Below are 17,987 nucleotides of genomic sequence, written 5' to 3'. Positions count from 1 at the left end.
AGTCAGGTACGGAAGCCGGGGTGCGCATCGCGAGCGGGCGCCACCCGCATCGCGAATCGCATCCCGGCTGGAGGCGGTATCGCAGCGCACCCGGTCAGTGGATCTGACCGGGGCGCTGCCGTAGCGAAGATGTTGCGAGCGCTCCGGGGAGGAGCGGGGACCCGGAGCGCTCGGCGTAACAGTACCCCCCCCTTGGGTCTCCCCCTCTTCTTAGAGCCTGAGAACCTGAGGACCAGACTTTTATCTAGGATATTGTCCTCAGGTTCCCAGGATCTCTCTTCAGGACCACAGCCCTCCCAGTCCACTAAAAAAAAAGTTTTACCTCTGACCTTTTTGGAGGCCAGTATCTCCTTTACGGTGAAGATATCAGAAGAACCGGAGACAGGAGTAGGAGAAATGAGTTTGGGAGAGAAGCGGTTGATGATGAGTGGTTTAAGAAGAGAGACATGAAAGGCATTAGGAATACGAAGAGAAGGAGGAAGAAGAAGTTTGTAAGAGACAGGATTAATCTGGCACAAATTTTTGAAAGGACCAAGATAGCGTGGTCCCAATTTGTAGCTGGGAACACGGAAGCGGACATATTTAGCGGAGAGCCATACCTTGTCTCCGGGAGAAAAAATGGGGGGAGCTCTTCTTTTCTTATCAGCAAACTTCTTCATGCGTGATGAAGCCTGTAAGAGAGAATTTTGGGTCTCTTTCCATATGGTGGAAAGATCACGAGTTATTTCATCCACAGCGGGCAAACCAGAGGGCAAGGGAGTAGGGAGGGGGGGAAGAGGGTGACTGCCGTACACCACGAAAAATGGGGATTTGGAAGAAGATTCAGAGACTCTGAAGTTATACGAGAATTCGGCCCATGGTAGAAGATCTGCCCAGTCATCCTGGCGGGAGGAAACAAAATGCCGTAAATAATCACCCAGGACCTGGTTAATTCTTTCTACTTGCCCATTGGATTGAGGATGATAAGCAGAAGAAAAGTTTAATTTAATCTTGAGTTGTTTACAGAGAGCCCTCCAGAATTTTGACACGAATTGGACGCCTCTATCCGAGACGATCTGCGTGGGCAACCCGTGAAGACGAAAAATGTGTACAAAAAATTGTTTTGCCAACTGAGGCGCTGAAGGAAGACCAGGAAGAGGAATAAAATGTGCCATCTTGGAAAATCGATCAACGACCACCCAAACAACAGTGTTGCCACGGGATGGGGGTAAGTCTGTAATAAAGTCCATACCAATCAGAGACCAAGGCTGTTCGGGGACAGGCAGAGGATGAAGAAGACCAGCGGGCTTCTGGCGAGGAGTCTTATCCCGGGCACAGACAGTGCAGGCCCGCACAAAATCAACAACATCCGTCTCCAGAGTCGGCCACCAATAGAAACGAGAGATGAGTTGCACGGATTTCTTGATGCCCGCATGGCCTGCGAGATGGGAGGAGTGACCCCATTTGAGAATTCCGAGGCGTTGGCGTGGAGAGACGAAGGTCTTCCCTGGAGGAGTTTGCCTGATGGAGGCTGGAGAAGTGGAGATCAGGCAGTCAGGAGGAATGATGTGTTGCGGAGAGAGCTCTACTTCCGAGGCATCCGAGGAACGAGAGAGAGCATCGGCCCTAATGTTCTTATCGGCAGGGCGAAAGTGAATTTCAAAATTAAACCGGGCAAAGAACAGAGACCACCTGGCCTGGCGAGGATTCAGCCGTTGGGCAGACTGGAGATAGGAGAGATTCTTGTGATCGGTGTAAATAATAACTGGAAATTTTGATCCCTCCAGCAGATGCCTCCATTCCTCAAGTGCTAATTTAATGGCCAGTAGCTCTCGATCCCCGATGGAGTAGTTCCTCTCCGCCGGAGAGAAGGTCCTAGAAAAAAAAACACAGGTAACAGCATGCCCGGAAGAATTTTTTTGTAGAAGAACCGCTCCAGCTCCTACTGAGGAGGCATCAACCTCCAATAGGAAGGGTTTAGATGGGTCAGGTCTGGAGAGCACGGGAGCAGAAGAAAAGGCAGACTTGAGCCGTTTAAAGGCGTCTTCCGCTTGAGGAGGCCATGACTTAGGATTGGCATTCTTTTTGGTTAAAGCCACGATAGGAGCCACAATGGTGGAAAAATGTGGAATAAATTGTCTGTAATAATTGGCGAACCCCAAAAAACGTTGGATAGCACGGAGTCCGGAGGGGCGTGGCCAATCTAAGACGGCAGAGAGTTTGTCTGGATCCATTTGTAGTCCCTGGCCAGAGACCAAGTATCCTAGGAAAGGAAGAGATTGACATTCAAACAGACATTTCTCCATTTTGGCATAAAGTTGATTGTCACGAAGTCTCTGAAGAACCATGCGGACATGCTGGCGGTGTTCTTCTAGGTTGGCAGAAAAAATCAGAATATCGTCCAGATACACAACAACACAGGAATATAAGAGATCATGAAAAATTTCATTAACAAAGTCTTGGAAGACGGCAGGGGCGTTGCACAGGCCAAAGGGCATGACCAGATACTCAAAGTGTCCATCTCTAGTGTTAAATGCCGTCTTCCATTCATCCCCCTCCCTGATGCGGATGAGATTATAAGCACCTCTTAAGTCCAGTTTGGTAAAGATGTGGGCACCTTGGAGGCGATCAAAGAGTTCAGAGATAAGAGGTAGAGGGTAGCGGTTCTTTACCGTGATTTTATTAAGACCGCGGTAGTCAATGCAAGGACGTAGGGAGCCATCTTTTTTGGACAAAAAGAAAAATCCAGCTCCGGCAGGAGAGGAGGATTTGCGGATAAACCCCTTTTTTAAATTTTCCTGGATGTACTCAGACATAGCAAGAGTCTCTGGGGCGGACAGAGGATAAATTCTGCCCCGGGGTGGAGTAGTGCCCGGGAGGAGGTCAATAGGACAGTCATAAGGCCTGTGAGGAGGTAGAGTCTCAGCTTGTTTTTTGCAAAACACGTCAACAAAGTCCATATAGGCCTTAGGGAGACCGGTTACAGGGGAACCACAGGGTCACGGCAGGGAGTACTGGGAACCGGTTTAAGGCAGTCCTTGAAACAAGAGGTACCCCAGCTCTTGATCTCCCCTGTGGACCAATCCAGGGTTGGGGAATGGCGTTGGAGCCACGGTAGTCCGAGGAGAATTTCGGAAGTGCAATTGGGGAGGACCAAGAACTCAATTTTTTCTTGATGAGGTCCGATGCACATTAGAAGGGGCTCCATGCGGTAACGTATGGTACAGTCCAATCTTTCATTGTTAACACAATTGATGTAGAGGGGTCTGGCGAGACTGGTTACCGGGATGTTGAACCTGTTGATGAGAGAGGCCAAAATAAAGTTTCCTGCAGATCCGGAATCCAAGAAGGCCATAGTAGAGAAGGAGAAGGTAGATGCAGATATCCGCACAGGCATAGTAAGACGTGGAGAAGCAGAGTTGACATCAAGGACTGTCTCACTTTTGTGCGGAGTCTGCGTGCGTCTTTCCAGGCGGGGAGGACGGATAGGACAATCCTTCAGGAAGTGTTCGGTACCGGCACAGTACAGGCAGAGATTCTCCATGCGGCGTCGTGTCCTCTCTTGAGGTGTCAGGCGAGACCGGTCAACTTGCATAGCCTCCACGGTGGGAGGCACAGGAACGGATTGCAGAGGACCAGAGGAGAGAGGAGCCGGGGAGAAAAAACGCCTCGTGCGAACAAAGTCCATATCCTGGCGGAGCTCCTGACGCCTTTCGGAAAAACGCATGTCAATGCGAGTGGCAAGATGAATGAGTTCATGTAGATTAGCAGGAATTTCTCGTGCGGCCAGAACATCTTTAATGTTGCTGGATAGGCCTTTTTTAAAGGTCGCGCAGAGGGCCTCATTATTCCAGGATAGTTCAGAAGCAAGAGTACGGAATTGTATGGCGTACTCGCCAACGGAAGAATTACCCTGGACCAGGTTCAGCAGGGCAGTCTCAGCAGAAGAGGCTCGGGCAGGTTCCTCAAAGACACTACGAATTTCCGAGAAGAAGGAGTGTACAGAGGCAGTGACGGGGTCATTGCGGTCCCAGAGCGGTGTGGCCCATGACAGAGCTTTTCCAGACAGAAGGCTGACTACGAAAGCCACCTTAGACCTTTCAGTAGGAAACTCGTCCGACATCCTCTCCAAGTGCAGGGAACATTGTGAAAGGAAGCCACGGCAAAACTTAGAGTCCCCATCAAATTTATCCGGCAAGGATAGTCGTAGGCCTGAAGCGGCCACTCGCTGCGGAGGAGGTGCAGGAGCTGGCGGAGGAGATGATTGCTGAAGCTGTGGTAGTAGCTGCTGTAGCATCACGGTCAGTTGAGACAGCTGGTGGCCTTGTTGCGCTATCTGTTGTGACTGCTGGGCGACCACCGTGGTGAGGTCAGCGACAACTGGCAGAGGTACTTCAGCGGGATCCATGGCCGGATCTACTGTCACGATGCCGGCTGGCAGGAGGTGGATCCTCTGTGCCAGAGAGGGATTGGCGTGGACCGTGCTAGTGGACCGGTTCTAAGTCACTACTGGTGTTCACCAGAGCCCGCCGCAAAGCGGGATGGTCTTGCTGCGGCGGTAGTGACCAGGTCGTATCCACTAGCAACGGCTCAACCTCTCTGACTGCTGAAGATAGGCGCGGTACAAGGGAGTAGACAGAAGCAAGGTCGGACGTAGCAGAAGGTCGGGGCAGGCAGCAAGGATCGTAGTCAGGGGCAACGGCAGGAGGTCTGGAACACAGGCTAGAAACACACAAGGGAACGCTTTCACTAGGCACAAGGGCAACAAGATTCGGCGAGGGAGTGCAGGGGAAGTGAGGTATACATAGGGAGTGCACAGGTGAAAACACTAATTGGAACCACTGCGCCAATCAGTGGCGCAGTGGCCCTTTAAATCGCAGAGACCCGGCGCGCGCGCGCCCTAGGGAGCGGGGCCGCGCGCGCCGGGACAGGAACGAGGGAGAGCGAGTCAGGTACGGAAGCCGGGGTGCGCATCGCGAGCGGGCGCCACCCGCATCGCGAATCGCTTCCCGGCTGGAGGCGGTATCGCAGCGCACCCGGTCAGTGGATCTGACCGGGGCGCTGCCGTAGCGAAGATGTTGCGAGCGCTCCGGGGAGGAGCGGGGACCCGGAGCGCTCGGCGTAACAACAGTAAATGTTTCAATGTATCATTACTGTGTCATTCTATTTTAATCATATTCCTTACAAAAATGTTTGTATGCACATTTAAAAGTAAACTTTCCTTTTGATTTTCTGTAATTTACATCTTCATGTGCATGCCGTTTTCTTTCACCTTTTAGAAGATATGATTATTAATTTCTTATAAATTGGATTTGATGTTACAGAGTTTTAGCATAAGACTTTTAGTAATTAATGCTGTGCTTGCTAGTTTGTTTTAAGTTTGTGATTTGACTATTTTATTTTTAGGACAGGGCATTGTGGCATGTTGTTTGATGATAATTCCCCAACCTGCAATGCATATCAATTAAATTCTCACTAGAAAAGCATTTTCAGCAGTGTGAAATATCCTGCTTGTACATTTCCGTTTATTTCAGCAGTTTTTATGTCCTGCAGCACTAAATTGACAAATTTTAAAATAATACAGATCAAACTGTGTGTAACACTTTTTTTTAATTATCTAAATTATCAAGGCTATATGGGCATCGATTTTACACTCTTAATGACATGTCTGTTTCTAGACAGCTATTTAAGTAAAACTTAAAACTGTATTTACAAGTACAGTGCTTTGCATAGGTATTCACCCCCTTGGACTTTTTTGTTCATTTTGCTACTGTTACAAACTGGTATTCAAAAAGACTTAAAGGGGTACTCCGGTGAAAACCTTTTTTCTTTTAAATCAACTGGTGGCAGAAAGTTAAACATATTTGTAAATTAAAAAATCTTAATCCTACCTGTACTTATTAGCTGCTGAATACTATAGAGGAAATTATTTTCTTTTTGGAATGCTCTCTGATGACATCATGAGCACAGTTCTTTCTGCTGACGTTATTATAATATCGCTTTATTTATTGTTGTCCTTAGTGGGACTTGAACCCAAGTCCCAAGCACTGCTAACCACTGAGCCACCATGCTGCCCTTAGCATACATCTGCTATGCATGGTTGCTAAAATGGACAGAGATGTCAGCAGAGAGCACTGTGCTCGTGATGTCATCAGTGTTCCAAAAAGAAAGGAATTTCCTCTGTAGCATTCAGCAGCTAATAAGTACAGGAAGAATTAAGATTTTTTAATAGAAGTAATTTACAAATATGTTTAACTTTCTGCCACTAGTTCATTAAAAAAAAAAAAACATTTTTTTTTTATATATCAACTGGCTCCAGAAAGTTAAATAGATAAATTACTTCTATAAAAAAATCTTAATCCTTAAGCCTTTCAGTACTTATGAGCTGCTAAAGTTGAGTTGTTATTTTCTATCTAAATGCTCTCTGATGACACCTGTCTCGGGAACTGTCCAGAGTAGAAGCAAATCCCCATAGCAAACCTCTCCTACTCTGTGCAGTTCCCGAGGCAGACAGAGGTGTCAGCAGAGAGCACTGTTGCCAGTCAAAAAAGAACAACTCAACTTCAGCAGCTGATAATTTTTGGAAGGATTAAGATTTTTTAATAGAAGTAATTTACAAATCTGTTTTGAACCAGTTGATATATATAAAAAATATATTTTTTTCCTGGAATACCCTGTTACGCCTAGCGCTCCGGGTCCCCGCTCCTCCCCGGAGCGCTCACGGCGTCTCTCTCCCCGCAGCGCCCCGGTCAGTCCCGCTGACCGGGAGCGCTGCACTGTCATGGCCGTTGGGGATGCGATTCGCACAGCGGGACGCGCCCGCTCGCGAATCGCATCCCAGGTCACTTACCCGTCCCGGTCCCCTGCTGTCATGTGCTGGCGCGCGCGGCTCCGCTCTCTAGGGTGCGCGCGCGCCAGCTCTCTGCGACTTAAAGGGCCAGCGCACCAATGATTGGTGCCTGGCCCAATTAGCTTAATTGGCTCCCACCTGCTCCCTGGCTATATCTGATCTCCTCCCTTGCACTCCCTTGCCGGATCTTGTTGCCTTGTGCCAGTGAAAGCGTTTAGTGTGTCCAAAGCCTGTGTACCTGAACTTCTGCTATCCATCCTGACTACGAACCTTGCCGCCTGCCCCCGACCTTCTGCTACGTCTGACCTTGCCTCTGCCTAGTCCTTCTGTCCCACGCCTTCTCAGCAGTCAGCGAGGTTGAGCCGTTGCTAGTGGATACGACCTGGTTGCTACTGCCGCAGCAAGACCATCCCGCTTTGCGGCGGGCTCTGGTGAAAACCAGTAGCCTCTTAGAACCGGTCCACTAGCACGGTCCACGCCTATCCCTCGCTGACACAGCGGATCCACAACCCGTAAGCCGAATCGTGACAGTAGATCCGGCCATGGATCCCGCTGAGGTGCCGCTGCCAAGTCTCGCTGACCTTACCACGGTGGTCGCTCAGCAATCGCAGCAGATTGCCCAACAAGGACAGCAGCTGTCGCAGTTGACCGCCACGTTACAGCAACTTCTGCCTCTGCTACAGCAGCAACCATCTCCTCCGCCAGCTCCTGCACCTCCTCCGCAGCGAGTGGCCGCCCCTAGCCTCCGCTTGTCCCTGCCGGACAAATTTGATGGGGACTCTAAACTCTGCCGTGGATTTTTGTCTCAGTGTTCCCTGCATATTGAGATGTTGTCGGACTTGTTTCCTACAGAACGGTCTAAGGTGGCGTTCGTAGTGAGCCTTCTTTCAGGAAAGGCCTTGTCTTGGGCCACACCGCTCTGGGACCGCAATGATCCTGCCACAGCCAAAGTCCAGTCCTTCTTCGCTGAAGTCCGGAGTGTCTTCGAGGAGCCAGCCCGAGCTTCTTCTGCCGAGACTGCCCTGTTGAACCTGGTCCAGGGTAATTCTTCAGTGGGCGAGTACGCCATCCAATTTCGTACTCTTGCTTCCGAGTTATCATGGAATAACGAGGCTCTCTGCGCGACCTTTAAAAAAGGCCTATCCAGTCGCATCAAGGATGTGCTGGCCGCACGAGAGGTTCCTGCCAACCTGCAAGAACTCATCCATTTGGCTACCCGCATTGACATGCGTTTTTCTGAGCGACACCAAGAGCTCCGCCAGGAAAAAGACTTAGATCTCTGGGCACCTCTCCCACAGCATCCGTTGCAATCTACGCCTGGGCCTCCCGCCGAGGAGGCCATGCAAGTGGATCGGTCTCGCCTGACCCAGGAAGAGAGGAATCGCCGTAGGGAAGAAAATCTCTGTCTTTACTGTGCCAGTACCGAGCATTTCTTGGTGGATTGCCCTATCCGTCCTCCACGTCTGGGAAACGCACGCACGCACCCAGCTCACGTGGGTGTGGCGTCTCTTGGTTCTAAGTCTGCTTCTTCACGTCTCACGGTGCCCGTGCGGACTTCTCCTTCAGCCAACTCCTCCCTCTCAGCCGTGGCCTGCTTGGACTCTGGTGCCTCCGGGAATTTTATTTTGGAATCTTTTGTGAATAAATTCCGCATCCCGGTGACCCGTCTCGTCAAGCCGCTCTACATTTCCGCGGTCAATGGAGTCAGACTGGATTGCACTGTGCGTTACCGCACAGAACCCCTCCTGATGTGTATCGGACCCCATCGCGAAGTGATTGAGCTCTTCGTCCTACCCAACTGTACCTCTGAGGTCCTCCTCGGTCTGCCATGGCTCCGGCTTCATTCCCCCACCCTTGATTGGACCACCGGGGAGATCAAGAACTGGGACTCTGCCTGCCATAGGAAGTGCCTCTCCCCCCCTCCCAGTCCCGTCAGGCAAACCTCAGTGCCTACTCATGGCCCCCGTCCTGGTGTCACACTGCCCCGTGCCAGGCTTCGCCCTCTGCCCTCCCTCCCCATTCCCACTCCTGCTGTACTGCCTGCCGTTGAGGAAACCCTCCATTCTTTCCCGGTGTCCTCATCCCAGGGGAGGCAGTTACCGGTCAAAGAAAAGGGGAGACCTAAGGGGGGGGGGTACTGTTACGCCTAGCGCTCCGGGTCCCCGCTCCTCCCCGGAGCGCTCACGGCGTCTCTCTCCCCGCAGCGCCCCGGTCAGTCCCGCTGACCGGGAGCGCTGCACTGTCATGGCCGTTGGGGATGCGATTCGCACAGCGGGACGCGCCCGCTCGCGAATCGCATCCCAGGTCACTTACCCGTCCCGGTCCCCTGCTGTCATGTGCTGGCGCGCGCGGCTCCGCTCTCTAGGGCGCACGCGCGCCAGCTCTCTGCGACTTAAAGGGCCAGCGCACCAATGATTGGTGCCTGGCCCAATTAGCTTAATTGGCTCCCACCTGCTCCCTGGCTATATCTGATCTCCTCCCTTGCACTCCCTTGCCGGATCTTGTTGCCTTGTGCCAGTGAAAGCGTTTAGTGTGTCCAAAGCCTGTGTACCTGAACTTCTGCTATCCATCCTGACTACGAACCTTGCTGCCTGCCCCCGACCTTCTGCTACGTCTGACCTTGCCTCTGCCTAGTCCTTCTGTCCCACGCCTTCTCAGCAGTCAGCGAGGTTGAGCCGTTGCTAGTGGATACGACCTGGTTGCTACTGCCGCAGCAAGACCATCCCGCTTTGCGGCGGGCTCTGGTGAAAACCAGTAGCCTCTTAGAACCGGTCCACTAGCACGGTCCACGCCTATCCCTCGCTGACACAGCGGATCCACAACCCGTAAGCCGAATCGTGACATACCCCTTTTAATAGACTTTTACTATTTGATCACGCAACATGCATAGTACTTTGAAAGTGCAAAATACTTTTTATTGTGACACAAACAATGATGAGAACAAAAAAGTTAATATAAGGCTAGAATTCCACTGAGGTTTTTCATACAAAAATGCTGATAAAAACGCCCATTTTGCCACACTGCGTTTTTTCTGTGAAAAACATTGTGGACAGATGTTAGCTGCAAGTCAACAGTGAACTGCAAAATGCCAGATCCACTTGGCATTTTTCATTTTGGCATTTTTTTTAATCCTTTGGGCATTTTTCAGCTCTTTTGGGCTCAGAGGCTGGTTTTCAAAAACGTCCTCAAATTCAGAGTATGGTGTTTTTTTAAGAAAATCTTGGCGTTTTCCTACTATAGAAGTCTATGCGAGTGAAAAAACACCAAAACGCCATGTCGGTTTTAACTTTTGCGTGATGGAGATACCTATTTTTGTTATATTTCTTGGGGTACCATGAATTTTTTTTTTTAAAGATACAGTAGTGATGGAAAAATTTGTATTTAACTAAATTTATATTTTTTAGAACAAAATATTTATACATTTTTAAACAGGGATCAATTTATGTGGGCGGGCAGAGAACTAAAAATCTAGCCAACAATATAAAAAATTTAGAAAGGGGTCATTTAATTATAAAAATAATATATTTTTTATAATTAATTATGTAAAACGTTTTATTAGTAATGTATTTTAATTATGTGTTTAATAAAATGTGTGCGTTTAAAAAAAAAACTTTTTTAACTTTTTTTTTAGACTTTTTAGGTAGTAATACTACTCCCAGCATGAAACAGGCTGTTCCTTGATGGGAGTAGTAGTACCTGAACTAATAGACAGATTGAAGTGGGTGTCACTTCTGACACCCGCTGCGATCCTCTAGTATAAGCTATAGAATCCATGGCTGGCCGCACTTCTCCGCTCCACTGCCTGGCACTATACTCCGCAGATTCATATTTCTCGCTGAGAGCTGTGATTGGCCAGATGGTGTTGGCCAATCAAAACTCTCAGCAGCATATACGAATCTGTGATATGAAGATAACCTCACATCATAGTGTCGGGCAGGGGACCAGACAAGTGCGGCTGCCGCCCACTTCTATAGCTTGTACCAGAGGATCGCAGCAGGTGTCAGGAGTGACACCCGCTGTGATCTGACCTTAACAGCAGGTACTACTTCTTCCAACATGGAGCATACTCTGCTCCATGCTGGGAGCTGTAGTACCTGCATTAATAGACAAATCGCAACGGGTGTCAGAAGTGACACCCAGGCCATCTGTCTGTTAGTACAGATACTACAGCTCCCATCATGGAGCAAAGTGTGCTCCATGTTGGGAGCAGTTGTACCTGCAGTAAGGGACAGATCTCATCAAGTGTCACTTCTGACACCTGTTGCGATCGTCCTAATGTGAATTTGCACCAGTCCGGCAAGGAAAGAGTTAACTTACACTGCTGGACAATGTAGGTTAACCCTTTGGGCGGTATACACAAAATAAAGCTATCTATAGATAGCTGTATATAGTGTATACAGAAGACGAAGAAGTCCCCCTACCTCACTCCAGTCCCCGCCGGGTCCATGTAGCTCCACCCCTAGGGATAATGTCATTGAGGGAGGGAGCTACAGACAGGAGCCAGGCTGGTAAGGGTGTGAGGCTCTGTTCACATTGTACATTTTGCATAATGGGAACAGCCCTTCTGCCAGTGTCCCCCCAGAAAGGGAGACTCCAGCTGTTGCTAAACTACAACTCCCAGCATGCCCAGACAGCCAATGGCTGTCTAGAAATGCTGGGAGTTGTAGTTTTGCAACAATTGGAGACTACCTGTTTGGGAAGACATTGCAATATGTGCGCTCTCCCCAGCAGAGAGTGTCAAAAAATTTCCTAACCAATTTTTTGTGGTTTTTTTTCCAGATCCGTGTATGCAGAGGATTACAACGGATTCAGAGGACTACTGTGGATTGACTGGATTTTTTTCCTTTTAATAAAATAGGTAACAAGGGCTGTGGGGGAGTGTTTTTTTAAATAAAATAATTTTTCCAATGTGTCGTGTTTTTTTTTTAATGGAATTTTCAGGCTTAGTAGTGGAAGCCAGGGCTTAGCATTAGCCACAAAAATAGCTAGCCCTAACCCCCAATTATTACCCCAGTACCCACCGCCATAGGAATGCTGGGAAGAGTCGGTACTAACAGGCCCGGAGCATAAAAAATGGTGTGCCTGGGCGGTAACAGGCTGGCATTATTTAGGCTGGGGAGGGCCAGTAGCAATGTTCCTTGCCCACCCTGGCAACGTCAGGCTGTTGCTGCTTGGTTGGTATCTGACTGAGAATAAAAATACGGGGAACCCTATGCATTTTTTTTCCATAAATAAATAAATGTAAAAAAAAATGCATAGGGTTCCCCGTATTTTTATTCTCAGCCAGATACCAACCAAGCAGCAGCAGCCTGACGTTACCAGGGTGGGCAAGGACCATTGTTACTGGCCCTCCCCAGCCTAAATAATGTCAGCCTGTTACCCCCTAGGCCCATGAGCACCATTTTTGATGCCCCGGGCCTGTTGGTACTGGCTCTTCCCATCACCCCTGTGGCTGTGGGTACCGAGGTAATAATTGGGGGTTAACGCTAGCTTTTTGGGGGGCTAAAGCTAAGCCCCGGCTTAGTAATGGATTCTGTAAAGATGGCTTCCACTACTAAGCCTGAAAATTCAATTTAAAAAAAAACATGACACATTGAAAAAATTATTTTATTTAAAAAAAAAAAAACCCACAACCATCGTTAGCCATTTTATTAAAAGGAAGAAAATGCAGTTCATCCGCAGTAGCCCTCCGACTCTGCATACACGGATCTGAAACGAGAAGAAAAAAGAAACACAAAAAATGGGTTAGGACATTTTTGGTGCTCTCCCCTAATACAATGTCTTGCCAAACAGAGAGCCTCCAATTGTTGCAAAACTACAACTCCGAGCGTGCCCAGACAGCTTTGGATGTCTGGGCATGCTGGCAGTTGTAGTTTAGCAACAGTTGAAGTCAGAATGGTCTGTTCACATCATGCAAAACATAAAATGTGAACAGAGCCTCAGATTTACCACTCTCTCATCCCGCCTTTAGCTCCACCCCCTAATGACATCATAACTAGGTGGCGGAGCTACACGGACCCGGCGGGGACAGGGAGCGAGGGAGGTAAGTGGACCTCGTTTCTGTATCCACTTTATACAGCTATCTACAGATGTATAATCTGCATACTGCCCAAAGGTGCTATAGGAGCAGGGAGTCCTGTCAGTCTGGTGACAGGATTCCTAGCTCCTGTATAGTATACACGGGTACACTATTCACCCCTGTATACTATACAGCCTGGGGAGGTGAGTAGTGATGCTGTACATCACTCCTCATCTCCTTATACACTGTGGACTTGGCGCTTAGCATACGACCCACAGAGTGGTACCCTGAAGCCACAGGGTACAAATTTGGCTGTTTCCACACACCAGGAAAGACGCCAAAAAAAAAGCCAAAAAAAACTGCCAAAACAAAGGAAAATGCAGTGGCAGTTGACAGTTTTTTTCTGACAGTTTTTCCTGGCTTTTGCTGGTGGGAAAAACCCTCAGTGGAATCCTAGCCTAAAGGATACACCAAAATTTCGATAACCAAATATTATCGTCCAAAAATTAGGTTATCAGTGTGGTGTTCCAGTACGGGATGATGTTTCCCCATACCTTCCCTGCCTTGTCAGGCAGTGTCCCTGAGTGTCCCCAGGGCCCCCTGCAGTTGTTCCCCTCATGTAAATAGGTTATGTATTATATTGTGTATTGTACCTTTAATAAATGTACCATGTGATTGTTACCCAGGAGGTACTAGTGACCAGCTGACCCCAAAGGTGACCTACGGGCTCCCTGCTAGACTCCCCCATATAAGTCCTGGGAGGAGCTAGCCACTTGCTCTTTTGCTCCAAGTCTTTGCTGATGTCAGTCGTGCCTATAGTGTATGTCCAGAGCAGTGGAGGCCTCAAGTCAAGTTCTGCAGCCATAAGTCAAGTCCTGCAGCCTCAAGTCAAGTGCAAGTAAGCTGAAGTATCTGTCCTGTCAGTCAAGTCAAGTTTTCTGTCCACTCAGCGTGGCCTGCACTAAATTTTCCTGTCTACTACAAGTCCCAGCAAACCAGCAAGGTCTCTGTGTCACTGGTCACCTCCTTGGGCCCTGGCTGTAATGCATAGACTGTAACAGCTGTCTGCCCTCAGTAAGGCTACCATTGTCCGTGGCTTGGCATCGGTGTCTTCGTTGCCCCCATGCCTTGTCCGGGATCCAGTGGTATACCTTTGGGTGGTTGAGGCTGGACCACACACTGGTGTCACAAACGCAAGGGGTTGATGCCATCTGCCCTAGGGTAACAACATCTGCCCTGCACCTCACACCCCACTGCCATACCACATCAGTATTGTGCCATGGGTCCATCGGCGTGCCTAGATGGATGTACCTACTCACCCTGGGCAGAGGCTGAAGCAAGAGGCACCATATGTATGTTATCCTGCGTTAATGAAATAGAGTAGGTGGGGCTGACTTGTGATGAGATTGTGGCTGAAGGACCTGCCATGATGATGATGACATATGGTAGGTGGGGCTTAGCTGGAGGGCTGAAAAATTAAAAAGAAAGGATAATATTGTAAGTTTTGTACAAAGGGGCTGTATTATAGGTTGCAGACCACTGCTCTATAGAACATGTACAAAGTTTATTCATGTGTTACTAGCAGTAACACAAGAACAAACTTTGTCTATGTACTGCTAGAGACTAGAGAGCAGTGATCTGCAGTCTGTGGCTCTGAAGCTGGTGCAGAACCAGAACTCCCAGCATGTCCTGACAGCCAAAGGCTGTACTATAGCAGTACATGCATGCACTTTGTTTTGTTACTGCCCCAGGCCCCTTATGCATTGCTTTTAGTTGCCATTGCCTGAAGGGAGTTGTACTGCTGCATCAGATTACTGCTCTATAGCACAAGTTTCTGGGAGTTGTAGTTTTGGGTTGGTTTCGGTTTGTTTTGGCCAAAAATTTTCATTTCAGTGCACCACTTATTGACTACTAACACCACTAATTCAGTGCACCACTAATTGAAACCTTTTGCTGCAATTATAGCTGCAAGTCTTTTTTGGATATGTCTCTGCCAGCTTTGCACATTAAGTGATGGAAGTGTTTGTCCATTCTTCTTGAACAGCAATTTTCAGGTCTTGCCATAAATTCTCAATTGTATTAAAGGGTCACTCCACTCCCCAGTATCCAGAACTCAATGTTCCGAACGCTGGGTGCGGGCTTCCATGTTCACGCCCGCCCCCTCATGATGTCACACCCCACCCCTTGTCATCACGCCCCGCCCCCTCAATGAAAGTCTGGATGCTGGGGAGCAGAGTAACTCTGTTCTGGGTGTTAACTGGGCCATTTTAGGACATTAACATGCTTTGGGGGATATTTTTCGAAACCTGTCAAGAGGTAAATTTGCTAAGCTACTCAGCAACAATTCCTCTGGACAGGTTTTCATAAATCTCCCCCATTGTCCTTCTTGAAGATGAACCTCAATCCCAGTCTAAAATAATTTACATCAGGTTTTCTTCAAGGATTGTCCTGTATTTATTTTTATCATCAGTTCTCATCAATTCTTATCAGTTTCCCTGTACCTGCTGAAGAGACACATCCTTACAGCATCATGCTATGTTTCACTGTGGGGGTGGTGTGCTTATGGAGATGTTGCCACAAAGCATTTTACACTAAGGCCAAAACGTTACATTTTGGCCTTAACTTACCAGAGCACCTTCTTCCACGTGTTTTCTGTGTCTTCCACATGACTAGTAGCAAACTTCAAGTGTGATTTTTTGTGAATCACTTTCAACCATGCATTTCATCTTGCCACTCTTCCATAAAGGCCAAATTTCTGTAATACTTGACTTTGGTCACTTAAGCTGTTGGTTGCTTTTCTGATTAATTGTCTCCTTGCCCAGCATGTCAATATGGGTAGCAGCCTTGTCTTGCCAGGTTTGAGGTTGTGCCATATTCTTTTCTTATTATTTACATTAAAGTTAATTAATTCATATCCACTCTAGATTTGTATTTGTAAATAATTTTGAAATTCATGTTATATTTCTCCCTACTTCTAAATGACTATTTTGTGTTGGTCCATTATATACAATTGCAATTAAACACATTTTAATCCTGGGGTATACCATGAGAAAATGTAGAAAAGTCCAAGATAAGTGAATACTTATGCAAGGCACTGTAGGTTTTGTAAGACAACTTGTAAAGATAAACCACAATTTAATTTAAACATAAATAATGTATTCAAAATTGATTCTTTTTATTGATTCCACAACAATGAAACATGTCAATTTCCCATCAGTCTTTGTATGTTAAAGTGATAAAAAAAAGTCAGAGAGGATTTAAATTGCATATGACTGCATATGCCAGATGCCCTGTTAACCATTTCAGCCTCTGACAAATCTCTTACAGAATCTTCCATGAAAGATGTGCTCCTGGCTCTGCCCAGATGCTTCCAGCAGGTCTTTATCAACCTCTTAACCCAACCTCAGCAGCCTGTACAAGTGGAGCACAGCCTGTACTAATAACACTGTTTATAGGGGTACTCCGGTGGAAAAATACATTTTTTTCAAATCAACTGGCTACAGAAAGATTTGAAAATTATGTATATTAAAAAAAAATCTTAATCTGTACAGTACTTATCAGCTACTGTATACTACAAAGGAAGTTGATTTGTTATTTTCTGTCTGACCTCTGTCTGTGTCAGGAACTGTCCAGAGTAGGAGCAAATCCCCATAGCAGACCTTTCCTACTCTGGACAGTTCCTGACATGGACCGAGGTGTCAGCAAAGAGCACTGTGGTCAGACTGAAAAGAACTACTCAACTTCTTCTGGAGCATCCAGCAGCTGATAAGTACCGGAAGTATAAAGATTTTTTTTAATAGAAGTAAATTTCAAATCTGTTTACTTCTCTGGCACCAGTTAATTTGGAAAAAAAAAAAATGTTTTTCACCGGAGTACTCCTTTAATGCTATGACTATGCTCAATGAATGGCATAAAAGTGAAAAAAAAAAAGTAAATAAACATGTTCAAAAAGCCCCATCAAAACAAAAAATGGTGCCAATAAAAATTAAAACCTCATACAGCCCCTTATATATAAAAAGAGTAATAGGGGTGTATGGGCCTGTGTGGATGATGACGTGAGCCGTGCCAGGGAGCGGAGTCTAAGGTGCCGCTGGTTTTCACCAGAGCCCGCCGCAAAGCGGGATGGTCTTGCTGCGGCAGGTGGCACCCAGGTCACTACCCCTGGCACGACTCGTCCACACAGGTAGCTGGGAGGTGGCGTGGCACAGAAGGAGACTGGCAGGATGTGGCAAGATGGCAGGAACACAGGTGCAGGGTAGGAAGGTAGCAAGGAACAGGTACACAGTAACAGAGGCACAGAACTTTCACTATGGCAATAGACAACCAAAGATCCGGCAGGGAACCAAGGGAGGAGCTGATAAGGTGCAGGTGTAGACACTTGACTAAATGAGCACTGGCCCTTTAAGAGTGAGAGCTCCGGCGCGTGCGAGCCCTGGGAGGCCGGGGCACACCCACCGGGCTGCAAGGACAGGGAGGTGAGTGACACGTTGGGATTCGCATGCGAGCGCGTGCCGTGATGCGAATCCCAACCCCGCTGGCAGCGGGGACATTATAGAGCACTCACGGCCAGTGTGTCTGGCCGGAGCAGGGGTGTTACAGTACACCCCCCTTCCTTTGGTCTCCCCCTCTTCTTTGGGACTCAAAAAGTTCCCCACTACATGAGACCAAGGGGTTTCTGGAATGGGCAAAAGCTGTAAGGGACTTGCAGGCTTCTGTCGTAGAGTCTTCCGTCTTCTAAGCTGACCAACTGGCAAGGAAGAATGTCCCCAATTCAAGACTTTATGTCTGAGTTTTACAGGCACAGAAGATATCACAGGGGGAACAAGACAGTCTTAACAATATTATCCCCAACAAGAGATTTCACCAGATTTTCAGTCAAGTTGTGGAGAATGACGTTGAAGCCAAGGAAGATCAAGAAGAAGCTCCGAAGTACAATGTGGTAGCACATAGAACTAAATTTTTGAGATGTAGAAGGGCTTGGCAAGACGAGACACTGGAAGATGGTGTTTATGGACCAGGGAGGCACCAATGAAGTTACCACCGGAACCGGAGTCCAAAAGAGCACAAGCGATTAAAGAAATGTTGGCAGAGGTAAACACTTGAACTGTGGTGGTCAAGTGAAGAGCGGTAATATTAACT

General features: G+C 47.8%; 1 protein-coding gene across 6 annotated transcripts in view; it reads left to right on the top strand.

Moving 5' to 3' along the window:
• The window catches only part of LOC130281585 (sodium-dependent serotonin transporter-like), a 526,811-nt gene that overhangs the window by 130,650 nt on the left and 378,174 nt on the right, over nucleotides 1–17,987 (top strand). For 2 of the 6 annotated variants that reach the window (XM_056529008.1, XM_056528962.1), the window contains exon 2: nucleotides 16,176–16,225. The exons of the other annotated variants lie outside the window; for them this stretch is intronic. In XM_056529008.1, the coding sequence (XP_056384983.1) occupies nucleotides 16,191–16,225 (35 nt within the window). In that variant the 5' untranslated portion in view covers nucleotides 16,176–16,190. The remainder of the gene's footprint in view (nucleotides 1–16,175; nucleotides 16,226–17,987) is intronic. 6 annotated transcript variants of the gene reach the window in all.

This window comes from Hyla sarda, chromosome 1, assembly GCF_029499605.1.
Source record: "Hyla sarda isolate aHylSar1 chromosome 1, aHylSar1.hap1, whole genome shotgun sequence".
Lineage (NCBI taxonomy): Eukaryota > Metazoa > Chordata > Amphibia > Anura > Hylidae > Hyla > Hyla sarda.
The sequence above is the reverse complement of the archived record's forward strand: the minus strand, read 5'-3'. Positions and strand labels throughout refer to the sequence as shown.